Genomic DNA, 26,153 nt, shown 5'->3' with positions numbered 1-26,153 from the left:
TAGAAAATGAAGATAAAAATCTGAAAGATGCAAACATGACTGTCCCTCACTTCAAGATCCAAAGATTTATAGGAAAATGGGATGCCCTTCAAAATAAAAGCCCAGCTCAATGAGTGCTGTTTGCTGTTCTTTTTTTTTCTTTTTTGCTGAGTTCATCAAATAATGCATAATGTTATGTCCAGGAACTAAAGTAATATTGCACTAAGGTGGCTTGCTGGCAAAACAGAGAAGCTTACAGTCTGAATGACATTTTGTATAAACTGCTAAAACTGTTAGTCCCTGATAGCGTTGCTGTTTTGAGAGGCTGTTGATCCTGTCATGATCTCTGAGCACTCAAGCATGAGAGATTGAAGCTTTACACAGGCCTGATGTGACTGAATAAATGGTGAGTCATTTAGCATAAATATCATGAGTGATGATAATATTAATAATGAATAAGTTTTACTCAATGTGTATTTTTAAGTATCAGTGTCTGACTTGGCTCCCTCTCTGTCTGTCTCTGGGCTTTTTGTTCTTTAGGCCCTTAATGGGCTGTCCGTGGTGCTGAACAAGAACAAATTGTTGCAGATCCACTGTGAGCTGAAATTCCATTGAAGCTGTCAGAAAACTGAAAATGATGTTTCAGATCAGTCAATGAGCTCATTAGTTAATAACTGTGTAAGATGGTGTTATGGTCCCCTGATCCTCTGCTGCCTACCCACCATCGATCTTTAATTTTGTGTCATTGTGGTGCTGCATGGCCCACTTTCTCCTGAGATTCAGTTCACAGAAAGATGTTCTGATAGTTTTCTTTACAATTTGCTGCTAGAATTCAAAACTCATTGTGTGATTAATGATGGTGAGCCAGATGGGCCAAACCATGATACTATAAGCAGCATGTTTCATTGTAGTGGTGCATCATTGATGGGATAAATGGACTGGTGCTTATATAGTGATTTTCTATTTTCATGTGGACTAAAGTAGTGGACTGACCAACAGACTGACATTAACATCAGAGCCGTGCTGCTAGTGTGGCTAAAAGAAAAGAGAAGAAGAGACAGTCATGTTGATATGAACATTAGAGAAACACATCATGGAGCTGAAATATGATCCTGCTTCCTCATTTGGACTCATTCACCTCAGCTGACACGTTCAACAGCAGACAGGTTTTTGTAGCAGTCTGTCTCACTGTGGGGGGAACAGGATGGTGGTACTTCATCTTTGGCTCTGGAACTAAACTGTCTGTAACAGGTAAGAACAAACATTTATTTTCCTTCAGTTGTTTTATTGTAGAAGCTGAAAATGTGTTTAAAGTCAGTTTGTGCTGCTTCAGGCTTTACATGTTAGTTTTTCATCATTAGTAGAGAATTCATCTGCAGCCATTGTTACATAAGAAAAGCTCAATAATCTCTGAAAACATGTTGAAATCTCACTGAACAACTAAACTTATTCTTTATTTCTGCAAATATTAGTGATGTTACAAATATTTAGGATTTGATCCTCTCAGTGATTCTGCTGGTTTTTAACACAAGATCATATTTGATGTTAAAATTAAATTAATATAGATTAACAACAAATATGGTTTCAGGAAATATTTGCTTTATGTTGAGGAACAAATATTTTTAATAGTCAAACATTCATGTAGCTGCTTCAAAAAGGTAAATAGAAGTATAAAAACAGATACTGATTAGAAAACTCAGAAATGATATGACAGATAAATTTAGGATGAATTTGACATCGTTAAACTCCGATATTTATTTCTGAGATAAAGTCGTGTGTGTGGATTTGTACGTGACAATGAAAAGTTAATAATACTTAAACTTTCCAAAATACTTTTCAAGACAAATTTTTATTAAATATATTTTGTCAAATAATTTGTATTTTATGACTAAAAATATCATGAAGTATATCTCATATTATTGAAAACGTTTTATTCAACATTTCAGTTTTAGTGTTTTAAAATAGTTGCTACAGTTTTTTATTTGAATAAAAACATAAATTAAAATAATCACTGTGTTACTGTTCCAATTTTTACACAAAAATATTTAAGAATAAATTAGTCTGAAAGACAAATATGGTCTTTATGGTAAAATATATCAAAGACAAGAAGAATGGAAATTTTATCTGCTGAACTGAATTTTGTGAAATGATATTTAATTTTATTAATAGTACAAAACAATATGAAAAAAGATGAATTTATTTTTGGACAGAAGAGGATCTCTGTTAGAACTCGTGTCTAAGGACTAATAAGAAAAATACATTTTCACTTGTATAAAGACAAATGTAAATATTTTAAAATTGGACTGAACTAAATTTCTATAAAACAATAAAAAGCAAACACATGACGAATTAAACTGAATTTAATTTTAATATTAAAATCATGCTGAGTGTTGCTCATGTGAGCCATGATGACATGAGGTGATGACTGTGTTTGATATGAAGCTGAATCCAGTGTATGTAGTGAACTTTGTGCTGATGAGTAGTTTAGTGATCAGAGTCCATGTAGTTTCCAGGATCAGACTGAATGCAGTGCAGTGCTGGAAGCTGCTGCTGACTGTGTGAATGTGTGTCTGTGCTGCTTGTTGCTGCTGTCAAACTTCAGATGAGCAGGTAGTGAAGCCCGTGGTGAGCGTGTACCCAGCAGCATCCAGAGCCCACCTGGAGGGGAACAGCTCCCTGCTGTGTGTGGCCTCAGCCATGTTTCCTCCTCTGGTCCAGTTCTCCTGGAAAAGACAGAAGAAGAACGGCGGAGAAGCGGAGGAGCTGCCCCCTGCTGAGGGAGAGCAGCTGGAGCTCAGAGAGGCGGGACGCACCATTGCCATCAGGATGCTTGATGGGAGCCATTCTGACACATATAAATACAGCTGCTGGGTGAAGCACGAGGGGGGCACAGTGGAGGCCCGAACACAACAAGGTAATGAAGGCTTGGTGACTGTGTTCAGCAGTGATTCAGCTTCATGTGGAGATGCTGTCAAAGAGAGCAGAGCAGCAGAGGACTGACATTTCTCACTGCAGCTCCAAACATTTGACTCCTTTTCTGTTTCAGAGCTTCCAGCTCCAGCAGCCTCTTGTCCTCCAGAGAGAGAGCCAGCAGACCTGCCAGCTCTGCAGCCAGCTGACTGTAAGATCACCTGCTCTGCATGGACAGCTCCAATGTCCAATGAGGCAGCTGGAACAAGTTTAGGCTCTTAAAGTTGCACTAATTGATCAAATCTTCATCCAACAAGCTCTGATAAAGCCACTGTACACTAGCTGCTCAGCACCAAACAGCAGACAGACCATAATATGTCAGAGATCAGTTTGTTAGCTGCTTGTGGAGTTCTTCTGCCCCCAAGTGGACACAAACACTACATCAATTCATCCACTTGAAGAAGAAGCTGTGACTGTTTCTATTTGGACTTTTTCTCCTTGATCTGAGAGGAATAACCCGACTGTCTGTCTGTCTCTTTGTGTCTGTCTGTCCTTCAGTGTCCTTCCAGTCTCAGTGCAGGGTGAAGCTGCTCTGCCTGCTGTACACAGTGCTGATAGTGAAGAGTCTGGTGTACTGCTGTGGACTCTCTCTGCTGATGATGCTCACAAACAAGGGAGCGTCCACCAACTGCACACATGCTGACTGACTGTTTCCTGCTCGCCTTTTCTCACCATCACATCTCATCAATTCATCTCATTCATCACTTTGATCACAAATGTTAGTTATGATGTGTTGAGCTTATTTTGCCTTTTTCTTCAACAGTTAGAAGATCGTCTGAAATAAATACATCTTTACATGTATTGTTGCTCTGAGTTAGAATTCTTTTTGTGCTTATTGTGACTTTTATTGTAGTAACAAAAACCATCAGGAATATTTTTATCACAAGTTTTTGTTTGATTTTCAAATGTCAAACAGTGTAGTTGTGTTTGTGTGAACAATAAAGATTTGAAGATGAAGAGTTTGATTCTACTTTCATTGTGTGATCAACAACAACCCGTGTGAGTGAAGCACAAACTGACTGTATCCAAACTTGCTCTCCTGCAGCAGACGGGCTGTGTGGGTTTCTGCTCTGCAGCCTCCACACCGTTAGCTGTGGCTTTCACTTTAATAACACAATGACAGTTACAAGCAGGAACTCTGCTTCAAGAATGATTCCAGGAAGGATCTGTGTTCTTCACCTGTGAGAGAAACAGCTCAAATCCTCAACTCACAGCTGACAAATGAACTTTAATGGAATCAAAGGAGAGACCATGAAGCCCCTGCAGTCTGCTCAGCTCCCATTTTATTACCTGAGCTGAGTTTTTCATTCTGGATATCACACACGTAAGAACAGATCAAGTCTGAACAGCAAATGTTGGAGAATCATTTTGAAGTCTTGCTAAATGTCGTTATTATTACAAAAACTACTGAATGATTCAGAAAATCCTTTCCAACAAGCAGAAATATGCAAACAAAGTAGAAACAAGGCAACATGAGTCATTCAGATGCAGATAACATATTCTCCTTATTGTGAAGAACACAGTCATGAAATCTTTCTGTGTGTCATTCATTGAGTTGAAGTGCCTAATAGAAGAGGAAGAGCAGCAATAATCAATGATAGCTGAGACATTGAGAACATGGCTGTATGCCTGCTATCATAACAGCAAACAAAGCACACAAACAGCAAACACACAATAATGTGCTCGCAGCTTGTTGTGTGTTGTGTCATTTTTGACATTTCATGAAGTCACAAAAATGTGTGCGACTCATTAAAGGAGTGTGTACGTGTCAGTCAGTGCTCTGTATTCATGTGTTCACCTCATTAAAGTCACTCAGACACTTTTCTCCTCCAAACTTACAGCACAGCTTCATATTTCACTGACTGATTCTTTCATTACATCCATTAAGGGTCACACAGTGAAATTAGTGCAAACTTACAAATGTGTTGCAACAATTTTGGCCTCCAAACTGAACTTTGAGACAAACAGTGAAGCTGTGAGCAAAAAGAGGCTCCAGTGTGTGTCATGGTGGAGGAAACTGTTGTATTCCCACATTCAAAACATGCTGATCTTATTGGATTTGTCCCTCAAAGTCTTTTTCCTCCTTTTTCTCTTCATCCAAATGTTCTAGCAGGCTGACTGTGAGTCCCTGTTGAACCTGTACAGCAGAAAGTAACAGCAGTCAGCGGCCTCCACTTGACTTCATGACTTCAACGCCTCGCACAGTCACTTTCACTTTCTTCCTTCTGTCTTTTAGTCCTAAAATGTAGAACAACACCAGATCCAAATATTTGTGTCCTTCACTCACATCTTCAAATGATCCCTTCCATATCAGAGATGATACAAAGGCAACATTTGTCTTATTTCTCTTTCAGGAATCAAAAAGTACTTTTGTACTGTTGTGTAAATGTGTGTGTAAAGGTGGATGACTGCCTGCTGCAGATGAAATCTAACCATGGCTACAAATAAATGAAGCTGACGTGAAACACAGCCCTGTTTTTATTACTGTTTATAGATATTAGAATTGATGATCATCATTTGAATGATTCTTAAAAAGGCTTTAATGAATCCTTCAGTCTGAAACCAACTTGGAACAAAACACATTAGAAGATGTGGGAAAGAACCACAGTGTGCACATATTTAAACACACAACAGAACCACAGTGTGCACATATTTAAACACACAACAGAACCACAGTGTGCACATATTTAAACACACAACAGAACCACAGTGTGCACATATTTAAACACACAACAGAACCACATGTGTGCACATATTTAAACACACAACAGAACCACAGTGTGCACATATTTAAACACACAACAGAACCACATGTGTTTGTTTCAAATAAGATTTTTACTCTAAATTTTGTTACATATGATTTTGTTTTTTTAACTACTTTGTGTGCAATTTATGAACTTTTAAAATATTTAACCATATTATTTTTTTTTAGATTTTTCTATTTATTAATAGTTTCATTATATTTAGTGTTTTCATCACAGCTGTTAAACAACAGATAACAGTGTGTGTTACTAAATTCACAGCAACATGAATGTTTCTGAGTGTTTGTGCATCATGTGACCCAGATTTTTGGATCTGCTGTCAGATTGAAATGAAGACGATGAAACCACAGCAGCTTCAGCTGAGCTGTCAATCAGCAGCAGCAGTCTTATCTGTGGGCCGCAGGGGCTGATGGGAGCTTTGAGGACCTGTTAGAAACCACGTGGCCCTCGTCTGATCTCACAGCTCGTCCTTGTTTGGCCTCAGCTGCATCAGAGCGCCACTTCTCCCCAGGTTCACCAGAGGAAACACCACTGCACAAAATGCTTTTCCTCCCAGCTGCTGCTCTGTGCTGTCTGTGTTCAGGTGAGTGTTTCCAGCCAATCAGGAGCCAACAAAGTCAACCTGTAACAAACACTGTCACACTAACCTTCATCTATCTGTCTGTGTCTCTACAGCACTGGTTACCATGGCAGCAGAACAGCTGATTCAGGACGATTTAACATTGACCAGGAGAGTTGGAGAAAATGTCTCCTTCAGCTGTGGAGGGACTGAACAGTGTGATAGCCGTGCACCCTATGTGTTCTGGTACCAGAAGAAAGAAAACGAAACATTCAAATTAATTTTTGCTTTTCATAAAGATAGTGGTGAAGTTCCACCTGTTTTTGAGAACAGTACTTTCGCAGTTGTAAATAAAGGGAAAGGCTGGGAGTTAGCGATTAAGGATATTAATTTAAATCATTCAGCCTCCTACTACTGTGCTTGTTGGAAGGAAGATCCCCACAGTGAGAAATGATCCCTGCAGCCTGAACAAAAACCAACAGATGAACAGATGTCAAACAGTGTCTGTGACAGGAAGAGAGCAGTAAACCACAGCCCAGCTTCACATGTTTCACCTCCATCTCAGAGTCACAAACATACTGAGCTCCATGTTGGTTTACTGCTCTAATAATTAAGATTATTTAATTTTAGCAATTATGTTAGCATGCTTAAATGAGTATTGTTTGTTAACTTTGGCCAATAAGCTTGAAAACAAAACACAGCTTCATGTGACAGTTTTGTTTTTTAGTGTTCAAGTCCAAGTCCCATTTAATCTTTCTTGCTTCCTTAAAGTGTTTACAGTTCAACTTTAGAATTCAAAAGAGCCCTCAGCACATTTTAATATTATATTTATTATATTACTATTAATATATTTCTCCAAAGAATCATGACTGTATATGAGTCTTGTAAAACATTTGTCTTAATGTTGTCTTATGTCAGATTTCAGTCAAGTCAGTTTTTAATTCAATGAATTCAATATCACACTCGCCATCATCCAATCAAGTCTGTGTAACTGGGAAGAAAATAGTCCGTTTAGTGACACAGGATACAAACATGGAAGCAAGATGCATAATTAGGATTATTTATAATAAATATGAATAAATCATTGCAATTTCTTTAACCATAAAGAATAACAATCCTTTAGGACGGTGTCTCATCAATGCACTGAACTCACTATGTTATCCACCTAACAGCCTCCACATGTTCTCACTGTAATTTCCCCTCATGAATGAATTTATGCTGCACTAATCTGAATGTTTGCAGGGAAATCAAACGCATTTCACTCGCAGTACTCGAGCTGACTTACCTTTGTTTGAATGACGACTTGTACGCGCTGACTCCACAGACAAGGCACGAAAATATGTCAGGCTACGGTCTTCAGGGTTTCTACTCAACGGCCGTATTTCATACGGGTCCACATTTCCAATGCTCGCTATTTTCTGCAAGTACCGCTGCTTCGCCTCTGGACGCAATCGGTCTCTATACAGTCCATTCTCTTTTGAGCTGCTTTTAAGCATCTTTCTTGGAGTCGTTGTTCCAACACAGTGTGTTTGTTTTGATTCGTAGACCCCCGAAAATGGCGCTGCGCTCCCACAATGCATTGCGGCATGACGTCAACTCCAAAGCCTTATGCTCTGATGCATTGTGGGAGATGGAGTTATTCAGGAGATGCTGTTTCCTGAATAACTGAATAATCAGATCAGTAATTTCGTGACACTAATCAGTCATTTTGATTTAAAACACAGTTTAACTGAAGTGGTCAAACTGTTGTGATGATGTGGGGACTTTGCTGTGACTTATAAAGTGTCTGCTTACTTTTATTTGTTCTGTAAATATTGTAGTAGTGGCTAGTTTTAACCTTCTGATCCACACATCTGCTGCTGGTTACCAGTGAAGGAACTGATGTACTTTATTATAGTTTGTTAAAGATTTCTCTTCTGTTCTGGTCAATTTGAGCTTTAGTGTTTGTTTACAGCACAGCTGCATACAAGTGACAGCAAGTCAAAGTGAAGTTACCTGTCTGTCAGTAGCAGCCTGTATTCCGATTTATGTCTTTATTCAGTGCAAAGTTTAACTTTGTTGCCACAAAGACTTAGAGAGGAGGACAGAGAGGGCGAGAGCAGGATGAAGACAGCAAAGAGAGCAAAAAGAAAAAGTAAGAGAGGACATGTGGTTAAATTCACCAAAAAGGATAAAGTTTATGAAGAGTTCACATAACTAAAGAGTGTTTTGTACTGTTATCAGTTGTGGATCCCCGACCTGCTGCTCTAATAATTACGATGAGATTATATATTTGTTATTTTCTAGTTTGTAGTTGAGTGAGGAGGATGGAGAAAGAGAGGACAGAGAGGTTGTACAAAAACAGGAATAGAATAGAATAGAATAGAATTCAACTTTATTGTCATTGCACATGCACAGGTACAGGGCAACGAAATGCAGTTTGCATCCATCCAGAAGTGCTTTAGTGATATAGATATATTACAATATATATTAGCAATAGTATAGATATGTGAGTATATTACAGAAATGGGTCTATTATGGTATGTTATAATGTACACGGTATGAAGTATGTTGTGAATATTCTATAACTAAGTATGTACAGGCTGTAGTGAGTACAAGCTATGTACAGGATATGAACAGGATATAAATATGAAAAACTATACAGAATATGAAATAAATAACTTTACAGAAATCTGAGATATACAGTTATACAGAAATGGGAACTATGCAAGTTGTAAACAGTTGTAGGATTAAAGATTATTGAATGTACAGAATGATTATTTACACAGAGCTATACAGTAGTGCAGTTAAGATAAGTGAGGGTGTAGATAGTTTCTACAGAGGCTATATAAAGTGCTAGTGGTTGTGAGTGGTGGTTCAGTCCATGTTATTATTGTGTTTGAGGGTACAGTTGTCCATTGTGGGGGTGTGTATGTTCAGTCCATGAGTTTAACGTGGGTCAGATGTGATAATAATTTTTATAAAGTTTTTCATGTTTTTATTGATGAATTGCTTTCCAGTAGCACATTTCTAAAAATGCCAGTGAACATTGTGAACAGAGAATATTGATATGAATGATATCAGGAATCACTCCAACCACGGCTGAACAGGATGCCTGCCACTACAAATCTATTCTCCACTCATGGAATTGTAATGTTTGTCTAATTCAGCTGAGATGTGCAAACATGAAAAGGGTTGATTGCATTCACAATCAGCATATTCCATTAATAATAATTACAAGGCACTGCATGCATGACATTATGATTGGGAGGTGAGTCGCCTAAAAGTTGGAACCAAGAGTCTCACCTGAGCAAACATGAGAGAGAATTCATGCTGAGGTTTTCAGACATGAAGCATAATTTAGGTCTTATTTTTCTGCGGGTTCAGTGAATTTCTGTCAGAGGATGAAGAAGCTCTCAGTGTTGGAATCTGTGAGATGTCAGCCTTCAACAAAGGCCTTGTTTGTCTGTTTACATGCCGTCGGGTGAACAGGGGATTCTGTGCTTTGTGTTTACATCGTTTGTGGGATTTACTGACCTGCTCTTTTAATTTGTTGTTCTTACTTTTTTTTTTTTTTTTTTTTTTTTTTTGGCCTGTCCCGTTTGGCTCTTTTGCATCAGAATTGTTGTCTAAAGGCAAAGAAAGATGCCCAACGGATTTACTTTACCAAACTGACCATCCCAGCCTTGCCGTAATGGTCCATTTGATTCACCTTTTATTGTTTATTTTATTTTCACTTACTGAATACGGGACAGACTTGACTGGGGGAAAGAAGGGGAGAAAGAAAGAGGGAAAGAGAAACAGCTGAGAAGAGGGACGGGGGAGAAGGGCAAAAGACAAAAACCAACAGAACGGGCAGAGGACAAAAAATGCATATATCAATCACCTGGATCACCTGCTGAGAAAGAAAAAAGAAAGCAAGCAGAAGAGAACAAGAGTAATAGAATAAACAACATCACAATGATATATGGGAATATGACAGTAAATACTAAATGTTAAACATTATTGTGCAGCACATAAGATCAACAGAACACAGTGTGCTTTGAGGTAGGAGCCAAAAAGGGTGTAGTTTGTGGGTGTGATCACCCGTGTGTACACCTGTGAGCATGGACGCGCTTGTTTTTTGTTTTTTAAAAGGTTCCTTCATGTAATGATCTGCTAGAGGGTGTGGGGGGGCCACAGCCCCGTCCTCCAGGGCATGAAGCAGGTATGGAGGAGATCAAAACTCCAGACATCCAGAGGCCCCCAGAACACAAGAGACCAAGGAAGACCAACAGAGGGGCAGCTGCGCCACTGTCCCAGAAAGAGCTGAGGAGAGTCCCAGATGAGGGCTCACTCAGCAGCCGCGGAGCAGAAGCCAGGGGGAGTTGCAGTGACGCGCCCGTGAGCTCCGCCGGCAGCCAGCTGCGCCTGAGTGACCGAGCCCCAGGCCGAGAGGCCGGGGGCACCCCACCTCCGAAGTGGCCCGAGCGAGCCCCAGGCTCCAGGCCCCGATAAGCGGCCACCAAGGAGTGAGCCGGTGTGTACCTGGACGCCCATCCCCGGACACAAAGAACCACCAACGCACCGATGTCTGAGGGGGTCCGCCACTGGCAGGGGAAGTGGTGGTAGGGGGAGATAGGCCTCCAAACCTTGGAGGGCCTGAGATGTCCCCAGAGAGGTGGCGCCTGACACCCAACCTGACATATAGACACAGACATACAGGCACACACAGATACAAACATCCATTCCCACCCTCATGCTCTCATATGCACTTACTCCACACTCAACCAACGTGGAGACAGACATAAAGAGACGTTGTACACACGATCACACTCCCCAAGCGTACTCTACAAACCGGGTCTAGGTGCCCCCGCCCCTGGAGGGGGGAACTGCACCCAGACCCAGGTGGTGTTTCCCTTTTCCCTGCGGTGGGGGGAGGCAGACCGCCCCGACTCCGCAGCAGCAGGAAGGCTCCACACTCCAGACCGCAGTCGGACGGCCAACTCCTCCTCCTAGTCCTAGCCCCCCCGCTCCAGCAGGTCGCAGAGAATGGGGGTGAGAGAAGACTCCAAACCTCCCTCCACCCGTTCATTGTAATGTTGATGCATGTGTGTTCTAAGGTGCATTTAAAACCCAGGAGGGTTTGGAGCTACCTGCCAGAGAGCAGCAGGTACACTGTAAAAAAAAAAACGTTGCTAAAACTTAAAAACTCAAGGCAACCGACTGCATTTACGTTTTTAGGTTCTGATGGATAACTTATAATTTCAAGTTTAGGAGATAAGTTGCTTTAGCTAATGTTTTTGTGTTGACAAAATTAATAATTGTCCTTTTTCTCAACTCATATTTTATTGTTTTTGCAACGTATTTCCTAAAGTTTACACAAGGTATTAGTTTTAGTTTCGGCAACGTATTTCCTAAAGTTTACACAAGGTATTAGTTTTAGTTTCGGCAACGTATTTCGTAAAGTTTACAAAAGGTATTAGTTTTAGTTTCGGCAACGTATTTCCTAAAGTTTACAAAAGGTATTAGTTTTAGTTTCGGCAACGTATTTCCTAAAGTTTACAAAAGGTATTAGTTTTAGTTTCGGCAACGTATTTCCTAAAGTTTACACAACATATTTTTTTTTGTTTTGCCAATCAATTTCCTAAAGTTTAGAAAAAGTATCTTTCATAGTTTTCATGAGGTGCTCCCTGTTGTACCAATGAATGTTTACACAGTTGATTTTCAAATAACTTTGTGTTCAAACACAACTGCACCACTGACAATGTTGACTTTTGAGATCAGCCATTTTTAACATACTGACAACATTCAGCCACAAATAAAGTCCTTCCAAAAACACAAAAAAAGTCAAATTTTTGTAACAAATGTTACTCATCCAATTTTAAAGGTGGTGTTGTCAGACAGAATATCAAACCTATCTTGATAGATAGTCACTAACAAACGGATTCAAAACATCAGATGGCAGGATGTGAACAACTTCTATCTGGTTTCCATACAGCAAACAACTTTCAAACAAATTTTTCCACCACTTGTCTTTTAATAGTAATCAACACTCCAATTTCCTGTGAAGTTCAGTATCGCGCCACATTTGTTATAAAACTAATACAAATGTACCTAAAACCAGATTATAAAATTTTTTTAAAACAGCTCAAGTTAGAATAAAACCTTTCAACATTTTATAATAACATGTTATACATGAAATCTGCAATCAGTCATGCAAGCCACATTAAGTAAAGTTAGAACAGAAGACATTGATTCAGAACTTTCTGCACCTTAGTTTTCTTAAAGACAGAAATGAACTTTTTTCAGAGCAACTTGCCACAAAACCCAAAAACTGTAAATCAAAACAAATTGCTGCATTCTGTTTTACACAAGTTGTATTTGAGTTGAACATGTTGTCAAATAGGTTAGACTTTGGTTAAGAGCTTGGTTTTGAAGCTTCTTATCCTCTGGGAACAGGTAGATGTCAACTCCATAAAAATGTGTTGCACAGCTTCAAATGTGTACTTGAGTTCTTTGGGAAACTCCATGTTGAGCCCATAAAGTAGGCCAAACAAGTAGGCAAAGGCAGTGGGAAGGTCTGGCAGATCATCAAGAATAATGTCCTCTTCCAAAACAATGGCAGTGTTGACCACTGTGGACTGCGAGTTGGGTCCCACGTAGTCCTCCAGAACAGTGAGGATGCCCACCGTAACACCTCGGGTTGCCCTCTCAACTGGATCTGTATCCTATGCAAAATAAAAAACAACAGTACATATAAGTCTCTGAAAACCAAAACTGAAGATTGAGTAGATTTGCATACTCACCAGACATGTTAAGAAGAGTTTGGTCTCGTCGTCGCGAACAAATATCGGTAACCCTTCCAAACTGATGGTTCGTCGATGCTGGACTATGTTTGAGACCTAAAACAAGGAAATCAAATAAGACTCAGTCTCATTTATAAACCTACCATTTTGTTTTTAAAACACATTAAGTGTTGTTGCTCAAAATACAGCCTTAAGAAATAAGATGTTGAAATGAGTTATTACAGATAATTGGTCATGTTTTTGTCAGATTTTTTTTATTTATTTATTTTTTAAGTAATTTTGATGTGCAACAAATGTAGCACACTTATTACAACATTTATAACAAAAAGTGCCATGAGTGGGATGAGAGTTGAACTGTCTGTCATGACCTGCAATCTGCCAAACACAGCGCTGCTTGTTAGCTTATAATCCCATTCAGGACACACTTTTTGAAAACTAACAATTTTTACATCAATTTAGTAAATATTTAATAAAGTATCTTTCGTTACAGTGGGAACTTCAGGTTCCTCATAAACCAGACACAAATACATTTTTATATATTACCTGTTCATCAAACTTCTGCAACAGGGAATCCATGTCATTGCGGAAAGCAGCTTTTCTAATTCGATACAGCTTAATCAGCCGAAGTGAGTAAGTGTCGAGGGCAGTCAAGAAGGTCCCCATGAGATCCTTGGTGGTAATGCGTGAGAATTCCGCACAAATCTACAAAGCAACAAAAAAAATATAGAAGAAAACTTTTAAAGGTACATTATATAAAAATCACATTGTTTTCAAATTTGGTTAAAAGAGCTTAATTTCAAAACATTTAGTCTCGGTTGATCTATTGGTCAGGCCTTGATTGGATTTTTTTTTTTTCCTTTAGTGGTAGTGGTGGTACAAATTATAACTGACGTATTAAAAAAAACAAAAAAAAAAAACCCAAGAAAAATCTGATCGGCAGATCTTACAGTAAGTCTATAGAATACCTAATCAAATGTTGATAAGACAAAATAATGGTTTCAATTGTTACAGGATTCATTGCAGAAAAGAAATAAATCAATAAATTGTATTTTAAATTCATTGAAAAAATTCCATTAATTTTATAGTTATGTAGGAATGAAGTAAGAATAACATCCTGTGGTCAAATTTGTATACTTTCATAACACGTAAGTGACTTTCTCAATCCTGTTCTGTGAGTTTCATGGCTGTTGCCTGCTAAGGGTCAGCACCAAAAGATTCTAGATGCCCAGTGAAGACACGTCATTGCGGCGACCGTGGTTCAGGGGGTTGGGAAGCTCATCTGTAACCGGAAGGATGCTGGTTCTATCCCCAGCTCTCTCTGTCCTGGTCGTTGTGTCCTTGGGCAAGACCCTTTACCCTACCGCTTACTGGTGTTGGCCAGAGGCGCGATATGGCAGCGTCACTTCTGTCAGTCTACCCCAGGGCAGCTGTGGCTACAACTGTGGTTTCCCTGCACCGATGTGTGAATGTGAGAGTGAGTGAGTAGTGGAATTGTAAAGCGCTTTGGGTGCCCAGAGAAGAGCGAAATAAAAGCAATCCGTTATTATACACAGCAAGTTGACAAGTAAATAGATTTCACTTCAATAGTTGTTGGTAATACCAAAATTAGCTTCATATTTTTAGAGCCAAGTATTTTTTTTATATTTTACCACTAGCATTGTTAGCTCATCGCGAGCCTTCAACCTTTTCTACAAGATATTGGAGTGATACAAACAGATGCTTTTAAAGGTCCTATATCATGTAAAATCAACTTTTTGGAGCTTTTAAACACATTTTAATGTTATTTCCTTAGATTAAAAACCCTCCAGAGTGGTTTTTGGCTTAATTCAGGCATTTCTTAGTTGTCTCAGTGAATCCTTTCCCCATAACCGTGGCTCAGCTCTCTCTTGCAAAACGACTGACTCGTAACATTGGGATTAAAATTTCTTTCTAACAACTCCAAATGCCTTGAAATTTTTCTGGGTGAATAAATGAACGTTTTCCATTTTAGAAATAAGACCACACTGGGGAAAAAGGGAAGAAGAAAAAAAAAAAACGGAAGTTTTCCTTTAAATATTTAAGAGATTATCTTACCTGTTCTTTCAAGAAGAGAGCTGGCCATCTGAGCTGCATTTCCTTGACCAAGGGCTGCATCTCCACAACTTCTTTCCTCCTGAGAGAGAATGTGATGTCCATCTTTTGGGTGATGAGTGCCATGTTCTTATCCCTCTTCTTCATTTCATCTTCCAAAATGCATCTTTCATTTTCAAGAGACTCATCATTGTAGTTTTCTGGGCCATCAGGGATAAAGTTGACTTCACCTCGCTTTGGTTTCTTTAAGGAAAATCTATTTGAGCCACTGTCATCTTCTTCCCCTCTTCTTTTTCGATTGACTGCAACTTCACTACATCCAGCTTTACTTAGCTTGGAACGGTAGTTGCCAAGCTTGAACTTAATGCTTGTTGCCCAACCATCATATCCTGTGCCATTGCCAGGCTCTTTGAGGCAGGGATGTTTGGAAACTAGCTCCTGTGCAACAGATGTTATTTCATTCTTGTCAGGGTACGCTTTGATTGCAAACATTTCTTGTGCCAACTTGTCTAGAATTTCCATCTTGATGTCTCTTGTTACACTTAAATTTGCCCCTGCTTTCTCATATACCTCATTGCCCTTGCGAAGTTTTAACGCTACATCATAGGAAAAGGTTGGGATAGGAAATGGATTTGGCCACTGTGAAGTGCTACGCATGTAGGTCTTTGTGGATGAGGATGGGCTGAAAGAAGATGCTGAACTCACACTGGCTGTATCAATAGATGAGATAGCGCTATGATCAGATGGAGTCTGTGGTGGCGAGGCTGATGCATTTTCCTCCCAAATGAGGTGCAACACTGCCCGTCCAGCAGGTAGCTCCTTAATATCCATCAGGTTGCAAAGTGCGTTCCCAAAATCTGGGTCTTCATATTGTATTGCAAAGTCACCTTCAAGTCCAAGCTTTGCTTGTAGTTCATCTTGAAGCTGCTTCACAGATTCTGGAACAGTGGACAGTTGGATTTTTCTGATAAGTTTTGGACTGACGTGGACTCGCAGTAACAGGGCCTGTGAAGACAAACCAAAAAAAAAGGGCGCAATTCTAAATAATTGACAAATTCAAAGTAATCAACTGAAAACTATTTATGAATAATACATACCATCACTTTCAATGCAGGAGGCACGTAACAGGTGTCACCATCAGTTGTCCATCTACGCAGTATTCAGCTAAAGGGTGGTAATCATTCAAATCTTCTGGGTCAAGTATTTCCAGATCTTTGTAGCTGCTGTCAAGCCGATATGATCTGTAGTGTTCCATAAACCAAGAGGAGAGCTTTGTAGCAACAAATGACACTTTCCCAGAGTCTACCAAAATGTTCAGTATCTTGTAGAATTCAGGTAGTCCACTCAGTTGTCCTGATGAAATGATCATGCCTTTAACATACTGGGTCCCATACAGATAAACACATTTAGCAAATGACACAGCTTTTACCTGTGGATATTTCAGTTTCAAGCACTTCTGAAGATTTTCATTCAAGAAACAGATGTCAACTGTGTCAATATTATCAACATGCAGACTTGGTTTAAAAAGACTGTGACCATCTAACAAGTATGCCATCATTTGTTGATGCTTTGAAGAAAGTGTTAGTAGTATATTCTTAAAACATTGGACATCATGCACAGTTTTCTTGAAAAAGTTGTGCTTAGATTCAAATCGAATAGTCCACAAATCAACTAAGGGACCAAAACAACGCACAAGATGACTATAATGTTCAATATAGTGGTGTTTTGGCTTCAAATTAAAATCAGGAAAAGTCTCTATCAGTAATCGTCGATGATCCAATATTTTGGTGTCCAAGTATGACAATATTTCTTCTGATAGAGTTGTCGAGACAACAATTTCAACAAGCTCCTTAAGGTCCATCAATACTTCCCATGATGGCTCATGTTCTGGTATACGGGTCCCAATGATAAAAGGCAGCAAACGCAAAAGTGTCCAGTTTTCATGTCCATTGCCACTCACTCTTCCTGTTCCAAAACTGGCTTTTGTAATTTGTTGTGGCTTGTTGAGATTATCAGAGAATTTATATGGAAATGATTTTATACGTTTGTTTAATCCTTCAAATGTAATAAAACCCTTTCTGATTAAATCTTGAAGACACAAACACAATTCCACAGGGACAACACCTTCAAAGAAATCATGTAATATATCTGGAGGAAATCCAGTGACTGGATGAAAATAGGACAACGCACTTAAGGCACAGGAACCTTTGACACCACACACACTTTGTCTTTGACCATCCTCAAGCTCTTCTAGAAAAATGTTATGCTGTTCCACAGTTCTTAATGGAAATTCTGTAGGATCAAGAGCTGCAATCTGATGTTTATCAATACTACAAAATCGACAAAATTTGTCGACATTAAAGGACTCCAAAAAGCCTGCAAGGCTGTGAGCCCCAAGGTTATCTGCACAGACACAAAATACAGTTCCCTTTAAAAAACTATTTAAAGATTCAACATACACCCCTGTGCTTTCAAGACATTTTAAATCCTCAATGAGTGGATAAAGAAAAGCATCATACCCAAACTGTTTAACGTCTACACTTTTACCAAGAAGAGCAAGCTGTATTGAGTGTAATGTAGAACGAAACCTTGCAGATAAGTTGAGTACAACCCAATAGACAGCAGTTATTTTATGAATTTTTCGAGATGTTCCTAAAGGGTTGCATATTTCAAAGTCGTCAATATACAAAGCTAAACTAATGCAAGTATCTTGCAATCCTAAAAGCTTGTTGTTTTTGAAATACTGCCCATCTCTAAATGATCTGTAACCTTCACTAATTTCTTTATCAAATGCTAACTTTTCAAAGAAACTTTTCTCTTTCAATAAGTTCTCCAAGACCTGGTTTACTGAGACATAAACAAATGTATTTCTAGTTCTCGCTTTGTAGATGTACTCTGTAGGCTCAATTACATGAAAATTATTCTTGAAATAAATATTTCTCTTGTAATCAGTAGATAATGCACCTTTTGGTTCTGTTGAGATAATTAATGGGTTGGTTTTGAAAAGTGCATCATTTATATTTTTAATTACATCATCATCTGCCTCAATGTTCTGTTCAGCAAGCACCTGTTTGATTCTTTGAAATGAATGAACCTGAGAAAATTTTAAAATGTCACTAATTTCCTCAATAATTCTCTGCAAAGCACTTTTAGAAACATGTAACAATGTTTGCATGCATAGAAAAAGTCTAGCTATTTTATGTTCAAGACATTGGTAATCTACAAACTCATTGTCCTCTTTATCACTTGATGCTACACCTGAACCACTTGGTAATGTCTCTGGCTCCTGAGAGGTATTTAAGGATTTATCAGGGGAGCTACTTTCACTAGGACATGCATTTGCATGAGAAATCAGTCTAATACAGTTTTTTATATCTTTTGAGTTTTTGTGCTTTCTGCTTGTGTGTGACGTAAAGGTTGTTAAATTGTTGGTAGCATAGTCACATTTTTGGAAAGGACAGGATACAGTCTGATTTTTTTTTAAGTGCCTTAAAATATGTGAAATAAATGTATGCTGTGAGCAGTTTTCCTTAAATTCACAAAAATCACAAAAAAATGTTGAGATCTCCTGCCTTTTCTTAGCCCTGTTGTGTGATCTGCTAAGGTGAGACTTCAATGCCCCTCGTGTCCTGAACGAACAGACGCAGTCACTGTAAACACAGGGCAAATGAAATCCTCTTCTATGTCGTAGCTGGTGATGTCTTAAGAGTACTTCTTGGCTTGAACAGACAAAAGAGCAGAACTGGCACTGCATACAAAAGCTATAATGAGAAGAGAGGAGAGGACAGTGTCAACAATTCAAAAGAAACCTGAATTAATCTCAAATTACCAAAGTTACATTACCTGATAATGTGTTTGGGGCGGGGGGCAGGCACTCCTGTTCTGATTCCTCTCCTTACCAACTCCTCATCAGTCCCTCATAAATCAGGACAAGCAGTGGTCTGGAGTTGGCTTTTAATTCTCTAAATAAATAAAAATAGCAATTAGTTTTAAAATAAAATACCAGCTTCCTGACATTACTTAAGAATTTTTTTCTCCTGTCCTAATTTTTTTGGCTCACTAAAGTGAGCTGATTCTGCCTTGTAAAATGCCATGTGAAACACAGTAAAACAAATAATTTACAAAACATACATTACATCAAATGTTTAATTTATTTAATTTATTATTAACAAATTGTATTCTACATGGAATGCACCAACAGTATACTGGGATGTATTATGTAAGCCAAGGATAATTTTGTGTGATTGGTTTTACAACTTAGAATGACAAACATTGGATTGAGAGTATGAGTGGGATAAAACTCCTGAAGCATCTGTTTAAATTATCAGTGCATTTATTAATGGTGCTCCATAAATAAACCAAAACAATGTTGTTTTGTGCATAACAAAAAGCTCACAATTGTGCAGTCAAAATGTAAAATAAAAGATGCTGAGCATAATAACAAAGACAGATTTTGCAGCTGCTCTGTTTCCAAGTTCTACTGCGCAACTGACAGCCTGGAGTTTGAAATCCTCTTTGTAACCGTGTCTCTTACAGGCGCCATTTATGGTCCTTACACGCATAATATGGTAATATTACGTTGAAGCAGAGTACGTATCACTCTGCGAGGCTCCTCGGTAGCCGTAATGCTCCAACAATCCATCAAGCAGTGCAGCTTCATAGCTTACCAAAGTCGTACCAAAACATTTTTTGACATATTTTTTTAAGCTGTGTACCACATAAAATTGGTTCGAGGTCAGTAAGCACAACCAGAATTCATACATAAGGCAGACTGTCGATTTTTGAGATGAAAGGATTTTAGGCCGTGCGTCAACGCGTTAGCCCGGTTAGCTCACTAACGCCACCCAGCCCCACGCACGGGGTGATCCGCGGTAACTAGTTAACGGAGATTTGCCCCGTTAATGCAGTTATGGCATTAACTTTACGCTGACAGTACTAAAATAGTAATCTTCAAATGTTTTCTTTTTACCGACCAGCTCCTCTTTGATAGCTGCCGTGTCCATCTTGTCGTTGCCTGCAGGTGAAGCGATGGGGGAGGGGGAGTTGTGTTCAGTGAAGGAGAGAGGCGGAGTAACACAGCGTAGAGACAAAAGTGGACGAAAGAGAGGCAAACTTGCGGCTCCACGAGTATAATGATAATGTAGACTATATCGATATAAACTATATTGTCACATCTCATATTTCATTTAGTGGAGCTCGCTGGCCATGAGGACTCCACCACCCCGTTCACACAGAAACTAAAGCACACATTTTATTGGCTAGATGTGATTCGAACAAATTAAACGACATGGCAGCAGGCGCCCCCGAACTTTATTTTATTTTATTTAAATAGCGGTGGGGGGTTGCTGCCGTTGGTCATGAGTGAGCCAGCCTATTTTGTTTCGTTCGGTGGTATGGCGGCCACAGACTGCACTTCATGAAATACGCATAGGGGGTGTCGCGGAGGCTTGTCAGATATGAGCGCGACTCTTTAGTAGCGAAGTTTGTCGGATTTTCATTGTTTTGTGACATGGCACGTAGTTTGTGACATGGAATCTTAAATGATATAGTAAACACATACCCATAAGCCACAAGGCTTCTTAGCCAAGAAAGTAATGCTATGCTAAGTTTCGGAAAAATACGAAGAACTTCAGTTGTGATATTTCTAACAGACAAATTGAGACTGTTCAAACATATACTGTCTGATATAATAAAAGAAACATTACTTGCCTTTAGAAACTTGAGATGAACGATCTATCCAGCTCCTAGCCTCACGTTCTCATTAAGGCAGACGGGCAGGTGGCTTTCAGTCCTTGCAAAAGCGCAAAGTAGACCCCGTAGCATCCAAAAATATGAGATGCGCATGCGTACTCAGGCACAGAAAGGCGCCAACAGCTTCAACTCATGTAAAACTTGAATTCATTCATTTTGCCAGCAATAAATTTCATCTGAGACCAACTTTTGCTCCAAAACGTTAAATGATTAGTTGAAACCCTTAATGTATTTGAGTTTATGGGCCAACTGAACTTTTATTGTTGAATTGTGAAAGAAATGACTGTAAGCTCAACAACTGCAAGTTTGATTTTTTACAGTGTAAGCGCATGGTCCCTCCTGCTAGCCCTCAATGTCTATGTGTATTTAAAATTGAGAGGTGGGCAACGATGCCAGGGGTGGGGTGTACACCCTGATGGTACTTTGGACTCCGTGTATCGTGCCCACCCCCAAGATCCTATATGTATGTGTAATGAGAGTGTGAGTAATGTGAATGTCTAAGTTGTGGGATAAAATTGAGGCAGAGGCAGCCAGAAGGGGACAGAGGGGGGGGGGGGGGGGGGTGGCCTCCTCTGCACCCTGGTGACATACCCCTACTCCAAGGCCCTGCATGTGTGGGTGGTTGTGGTGGAGCGGGAAGAGGGAGGCAGCTGGAGATGGGGAGGGAAGGAAGGGAGGGGCAAGTGACCCCTCCCTGGGGCCAGCTCCCCCGCTGACCCCAGTAGGCACCCCCACACTCCGCGACCCGCCAGGGAAAGGGGGCCCAGGCCCATCCAGACCGGGGCCCAGTGCAGCAGCGCCGCCCGGCCCCACAGAGCCCGGGACAGTCCACCCAACCCCACCACAGAGAAAACTGCACCCACCCCACCATCCACTCATCTTCCAGACTACATAAGACAATAAACGCCCAGGCCGAGATCTTCCTCCACCTCTCCTGTATCTCCCCCTCCTGCAGAGGCAGCTCCTGAGGAGAGGAAAGCTCCTGCAAGATGTGATAATCTCCCCCACCAGTTGAAGAGCCCCCCAGGTGGCTCGACGCACCGGCGGCACCCTGCTCCAGGGCTGGGCCCCCATGCACCCACCCGCCCACAACCCCGGCAACACACCAACCAGGACCCAAGCCCCCGAGGCCCGGTCCGGGTCCCAGCCCAGAGACGGAGCGCCCCCAGAACCTCACGCCCATCCCGGACCCACCCAGGGGCAGCCAGGCTACCAGGTCAGTAACCCACGTCCGTCAGCACAGACCCTCCCCTAGCCCCGCTGCACGCAGCCGCGAGGAAACAGTCACCTGAGAGCCAACAGAGCCCCTAACCGGACATGACCGCTACCCCGGGTTCAGCCCCCCAAGGAAGATGCCTCCGGGGAACCCCCCGACGCCCTAAGCCTGTCCCTACCCCCACACCAATCACAACAGTGAAGGCGGGACCAAACTATGACCCCCCACCCCCACTAGGTGATGGAGCTGATCAAAGGAGCCCAGAGCAATTGATCTGATGTGGTGGCAGAGGCTGTATCAAGACTAATGTAATCTAATAGATAATTTCTATATTGGTTAGAATTAAGATTATTTTTATTTTTCCAGTTCATGAGGACTGTTTTCTTGGCTATGCATAGGGCAGTGAAAACCATATGGGCTATATTCTTTTCTGAAGTGACATTATCTAAGCTGCCCAACAAACACACTAAGGGGGAAGTTGGAATGTTACATTTCAGACACTTTGATAAGTCTTCACATATCTCGCGCCAAAACTTCTGAACTGGTGGACAGAACCAAAGAGCGTGGATATAATTGTCCGGTGAATTGGTTTGGCAGTGTGAGCAGTTGTTGGTAGACGTAAAGCCCATCTTGAACATCCGATGACCTGTATAGTGCACTCTATGTAATATTTTGTATTGAATTAATTGAAGACTGGGATTTCTAATTAGATGAAAGGTTTTTAAGCAAATCTGAGACCAGAAGTTTTGGTCTAAGTTAACTGATAAATCCGCTTCCCATTTTGCAATAGGAAGTGATATTGATTCATCTGTTTTAGAAAGCATTCTGTATATTTTGGATAGTAATTTGGGGGGTTTAAGAGTAAGAAATTGAACCACACTTGGTGGTGTTTGTAGTTCAACTTGACCCGGTTTAAATTTCTTTTTTACTATGGATTTAATTTGTTGATATTCTAAAAATCTTTTCTTGTTGATCCCATATTGTGTAACTAGTCCGTCAAATGAAATAAATTCTGTTCCTTCTAGTATATGTTCTAAATATTTGATTCCTTTATCACTCCAATCTGAAAAGTTTATCATATTATTGTTTTGTAATATGTCAGGGTTGTTCCAGATAGGTGTACGTTTGCATGGGATTAATGAAGACGCCGTCAATTTTAGAAACTCCCACCATGCTGTCAGAGAAGAGCTGATGTTGATGCTTTTAAAGCATTCATGTCGTTGGATGTTTGAGCTGATAAATGGTAGGTCTGAGATCTCTAGATTATTACAGAGTGCTTGTTCTACATCTAGCCAAGGTTCATCTAAGAGGGTGTGTTTTAGCCATCCTGAGATAAACTGAAGCCTGTTGGCTAAGAAGTAGTGCTGAAAGTTCTTACTTTTTAATTTTAGCTTTTTGGTGGTTAAAAATAGTTTCTATGAGTTGTAAGATTTATTCAGAAGTTTTTGTGGATACCACACATTTCTATATTTACGTAAAAGAGTCTGGCATCATGTCCTTGAAACTAAAACTTCCCCCTTCTGCCCATTTACATAAAATAAAAGAATCAATGCTAGCACCTCCACCTGCTTTTAAACTTAATCATGAAACATAACCTGCCCCTCAACTTTCACTGTTTCTTCTTTCAGATGCAGGCTCAGTGCTGTTAAAGAGCTTGAGAGCAAAAATTAGATTTAAAAACTTTGTTCAGTCTCAGTCTACATACAAACGTCATATCAAGAGGTCAGCAAGTACAGTGCAGCATCACCACAACCCTGCTTCACCCCTATCCACACATCTATCCACAACAAAGCGAGCCCCACCCCCCACTCCAGCCCAGCCTCACATCTACTTCACAGCTGATCAGGTGAGAAATCAGCTCAAGAGGACAAAGGCAAGGAAGGCAGCAGGTCCGGATGGAATCTGCTCCAGACTGCTCAGGGACTGTGCAGACCAGCTCTGTCAGGTGGCCCTGTACATCTTCAACCTGAGCCTGAGCCTGGAGAGGGTTCCTGAACTGTGGAAGTCTTCCTGTGTGGTTCCGGTGCCAAAAATCGCACACCCCAGGGAGCCCAACCACTTCAGGCCTGTTGACTTCTCATCTGATGAAGACCATGGAAAGGCTCATCCTGCACCACTTTCGGCCACTGGTGGGCTCAGTGTTGGACCCCCTGCAGTTCGCCTACCATTCTGGAATTGGGGTGGATGACACTGTCATTGAACAAGAAACTGGACTGGACTACAAATACAGACGTCCTGTATAAGAAGGGCCAGGGTCCACTCCACCTGCTGAGGAGACTGAGGTCCTTCGGAGTCTGCAGGACTCTGTTAAGGACATTCTATGACACTGTGGTAGCATCTGCCATTTTCTATGCAGTGGCCTGCTGGGGGAGTGGATGCACGGACAGGGACAGGAGCAGGATTGACAAACTGGTGCGGAGGTTGGTTGGTGAGGGGAGGATGTTAGTAAAGCTGACATCCATCATGAACAACCCACATCACCCACTGCATGAGTCTGTGAGTGGGCTGAGCAGCTCCTTTTGTCAGAGACTGAAACACCCTCGATGCAGGAAGGAGCGCTTTCACAGATCATTCATCCCAACAGCAGTTAGACTCTATAACTCCTCAATCACGATGTCATAAGTCACTGGACACTGTGAACATCCACGGTCACCACTTCATGCATAATGGACCCTCCATGACCTTCCAAGCTATATAGTTTATGTCTTCCATATTTCCAATTATATCCATAATCACATACTGTGTATGCTACCATTGTATATAGTGTATTATCTTACTTTTTTTCATTGATTGTACTTAATTGTATTTTTGTATTTCCTTCATATATCTGTACCTGAGCTGAGGTGACGCAAAAATTTCCCCGTTGTGGGATCAATAAAGTCTTATCTTATCTTATCTTATCTTATCTTATCTTATCTCTTATCTTAAGTATCATGTTTAAGAATCAGATATTAATGCTTGTAGAAAATAAATTTGGGGTAAAATTATTTGCTGCCAACAGAAAAAAATAGAAAATCAAGAAACAAAGTTGGATGTATAAATCTATGTTATTTATTATTTATTACTGACGCTCGTTAGGGAAACACAGACCAGGCTATTAAACATCCAAAAAACAAACAAACTTTGGACCCTCCTGTTGTTTGCACACAGAGGTTCAATTATTGTTCTTTATTAGAGATGGGACTTTAATGCGTTAATTGACATTCATTAATTTGAAAAAATAACACGTTTAAAAAAAAACACGCATTTAATCGCACTTTCCAAGCAAAGGGGAACTTTTGTCAATGCACACTTTTCTGGTACTGTAAACCAATTACACTGATGCACAAACTACAAAAATGGAAGATGCAAGTTTCATTTCAAAAGAAATTTGTTAAAAGTGCAGTTTTGTGCAAACTGGACTTTGGATGCCACCAAAGCACCTCAACCATACGGTACCATCTAAATGCAAAACACGTTGCAGCGAGCACAGAAACTGTGGGAGCTGTTAGTGGTAGCAGTCCCAGTCAGAGTACCAACAAAAAGATGTCGGCAGCCCAAACTTGATGAAATGACTGGCTTCAGGACCAAAATTAGTAAGTCAGCATCGGACAAACTTACAAATTCTCTCACAAAATGTATTGCTCTGGACTGTACACCACTATCAGTGGTAGGAGGTCGGGGGGTTAGAAAATGTGCTACAGATTCAGATGAGGAAGCCCTGTGTAAGTTTGTACAGAGCAGAATCCACCATCAGCGAGACAGACTGCACACCGCAGTTTGACCCGTCGAGCAGCGACCCACCCACAGCTGTGTGTCCTGGCCCACAAGTATTTGATTTGTCCTGCCACTTCTGCCCCATGTAGGAGCCTGTTCTCACTTACAGGTCACATAGGATCAAAACAGAGCTGCTCTGAAAATGTGAACATGTTAGTAGAGAGAGAGTAAATAAGCATGGAGGTCTTGTGAGTCCAATGTGTTTGTTAGTTTTTGCACTAAAATGCTCAATGATCACACTGTTTTAGCCTAATGTACAAAATAATGTTGGCAAAGGTTACTCAGAGTTTAAAGGTGAAGCTGGTCAAGTAACCGTTTATGCT

At 40.4% G+C, this 26,153-nt stretch overlaps 2 protein-coding genes across 3 annotated transcripts; one reads left to right on the top strand and one right to left on the bottom strand.

Annotated features, from left to right (window-relative positions):
• The first annotated feature begins 886 nt into the window (after positions 1-886).
• On the top strand, positions 887-3,906 carry LOC146552871 (uncharacterized). Its single transcript, XM_085254405.1, has 4 exons — positions 887-1,230; positions 2,582-2,893; positions 3,026-3,100; positions 3,448-3,906. Exons 1-4 carry the CDS (start codon positions 1,086-1,088, stop codon positions 3,594-3,596), a joined length of 681 nt encoding a protein of 226 aa, XP_085110531.1. The 5' UTR covers positions 887-1,085; the 3' UTR covers positions 3,597-3,906.
• A 7,512-nt stretch (positions 3,907-11,418) lies between these two features.
• LOC146552870 (uncharacterized) lies at positions 11,419-20,563 on the bottom strand. Of its 2 annotated transcripts, XM_085254265.1 has the most exons (8): positions 20,081-20,563; positions 18,951-19,069; positions 18,680-18,868; positions 16,205-16,348; positions 15,111-16,112; positions 13,581-13,739; positions 13,038-13,133; positions 11,419-12,959 (listed from the first exon to the last, which is right to left on the bottom strand). In XM_085254265.1, the coding sequence occupies exons 4-8, from the start codon at positions 16,205-16,207 to the stop codon at positions 12,639-12,641; spliced, it is 1,581 nt and encodes a 526-aa protein (XP_085110391.1). In that variant the 5' UTR covers positions 16,208-16,348; positions 18,680-18,868; positions 18,951-19,069; positions 20,081-20,563; the 3' UTR covers positions 11,419-12,638. The 2 variants fall into 2 exon arrangements, with proteins under 2 accessions (XP_085110391.1, XP_085110390.1); XM_085254264.1 differs by having other exon boundaries at positions 16,205-18,868.
• Positions 20,564-26,153: the final 5,590 nt, after the last annotated feature.

Source organism: Mchenga conophoros, linkage group LG18 (genome assembly GCF_057382185.1).
Source record: "Mchenga conophoros isolate Kocher_MC1m ecotype Shallow Benthic linkage group LG18, M_conophoros_male_GT1.1, whole genome shotgun sequence".
Taxonomy (NCBI): Eukaryota; Metazoa; Chordata; class Actinopteri; order Cichliformes; family Cichlidae; genus Mchenga; species Mchenga conophoros.
This window is presented reverse-complemented; position numbering and strand designations above follow the sequence as displayed.

Bases quoted from the DNA above. Each gene is read 5' to 3' on its own strand.
- LOC146552870 (XM_085254264.1), bottom strand. The intron at 13,740-15,110 runs GTAAGATAATCT...GTTGCTTTGTAG, and splicing joins CTCTCTTCTTGAAAGAACAG to ATTTGTGCGGAATTCTCACG. The intron at 12,960-13,037 runs GTGAGTATGCAA...TATTTTGCATAG, and splicing joins AACTCTTCTTAACATGTCTG to GATACAGATCCAGTTGAGAG.
- LOC146552871 (XM_085254405.1), top strand. From the start codon at position 1,086: ATGATCCTGCTTCCTCATTTGGACTCATTCACCTCAGCTGACACGTTC. The intron at 1,231-2,581 runs GTAAGAACAAAC...GTCAAACTTCAG, and splicing joins AACTAAACTGTCTGTAACAG to ATGAGCAGGTAGTGAAGCCC. The intron at 3,101-3,447 runs GTAAGATCACCT...TCTGTCCTTCAG, and splicing joins AGCTCTGCAGCCAGCTGACT to TGTCCTTCCAGTCTCAGTGC.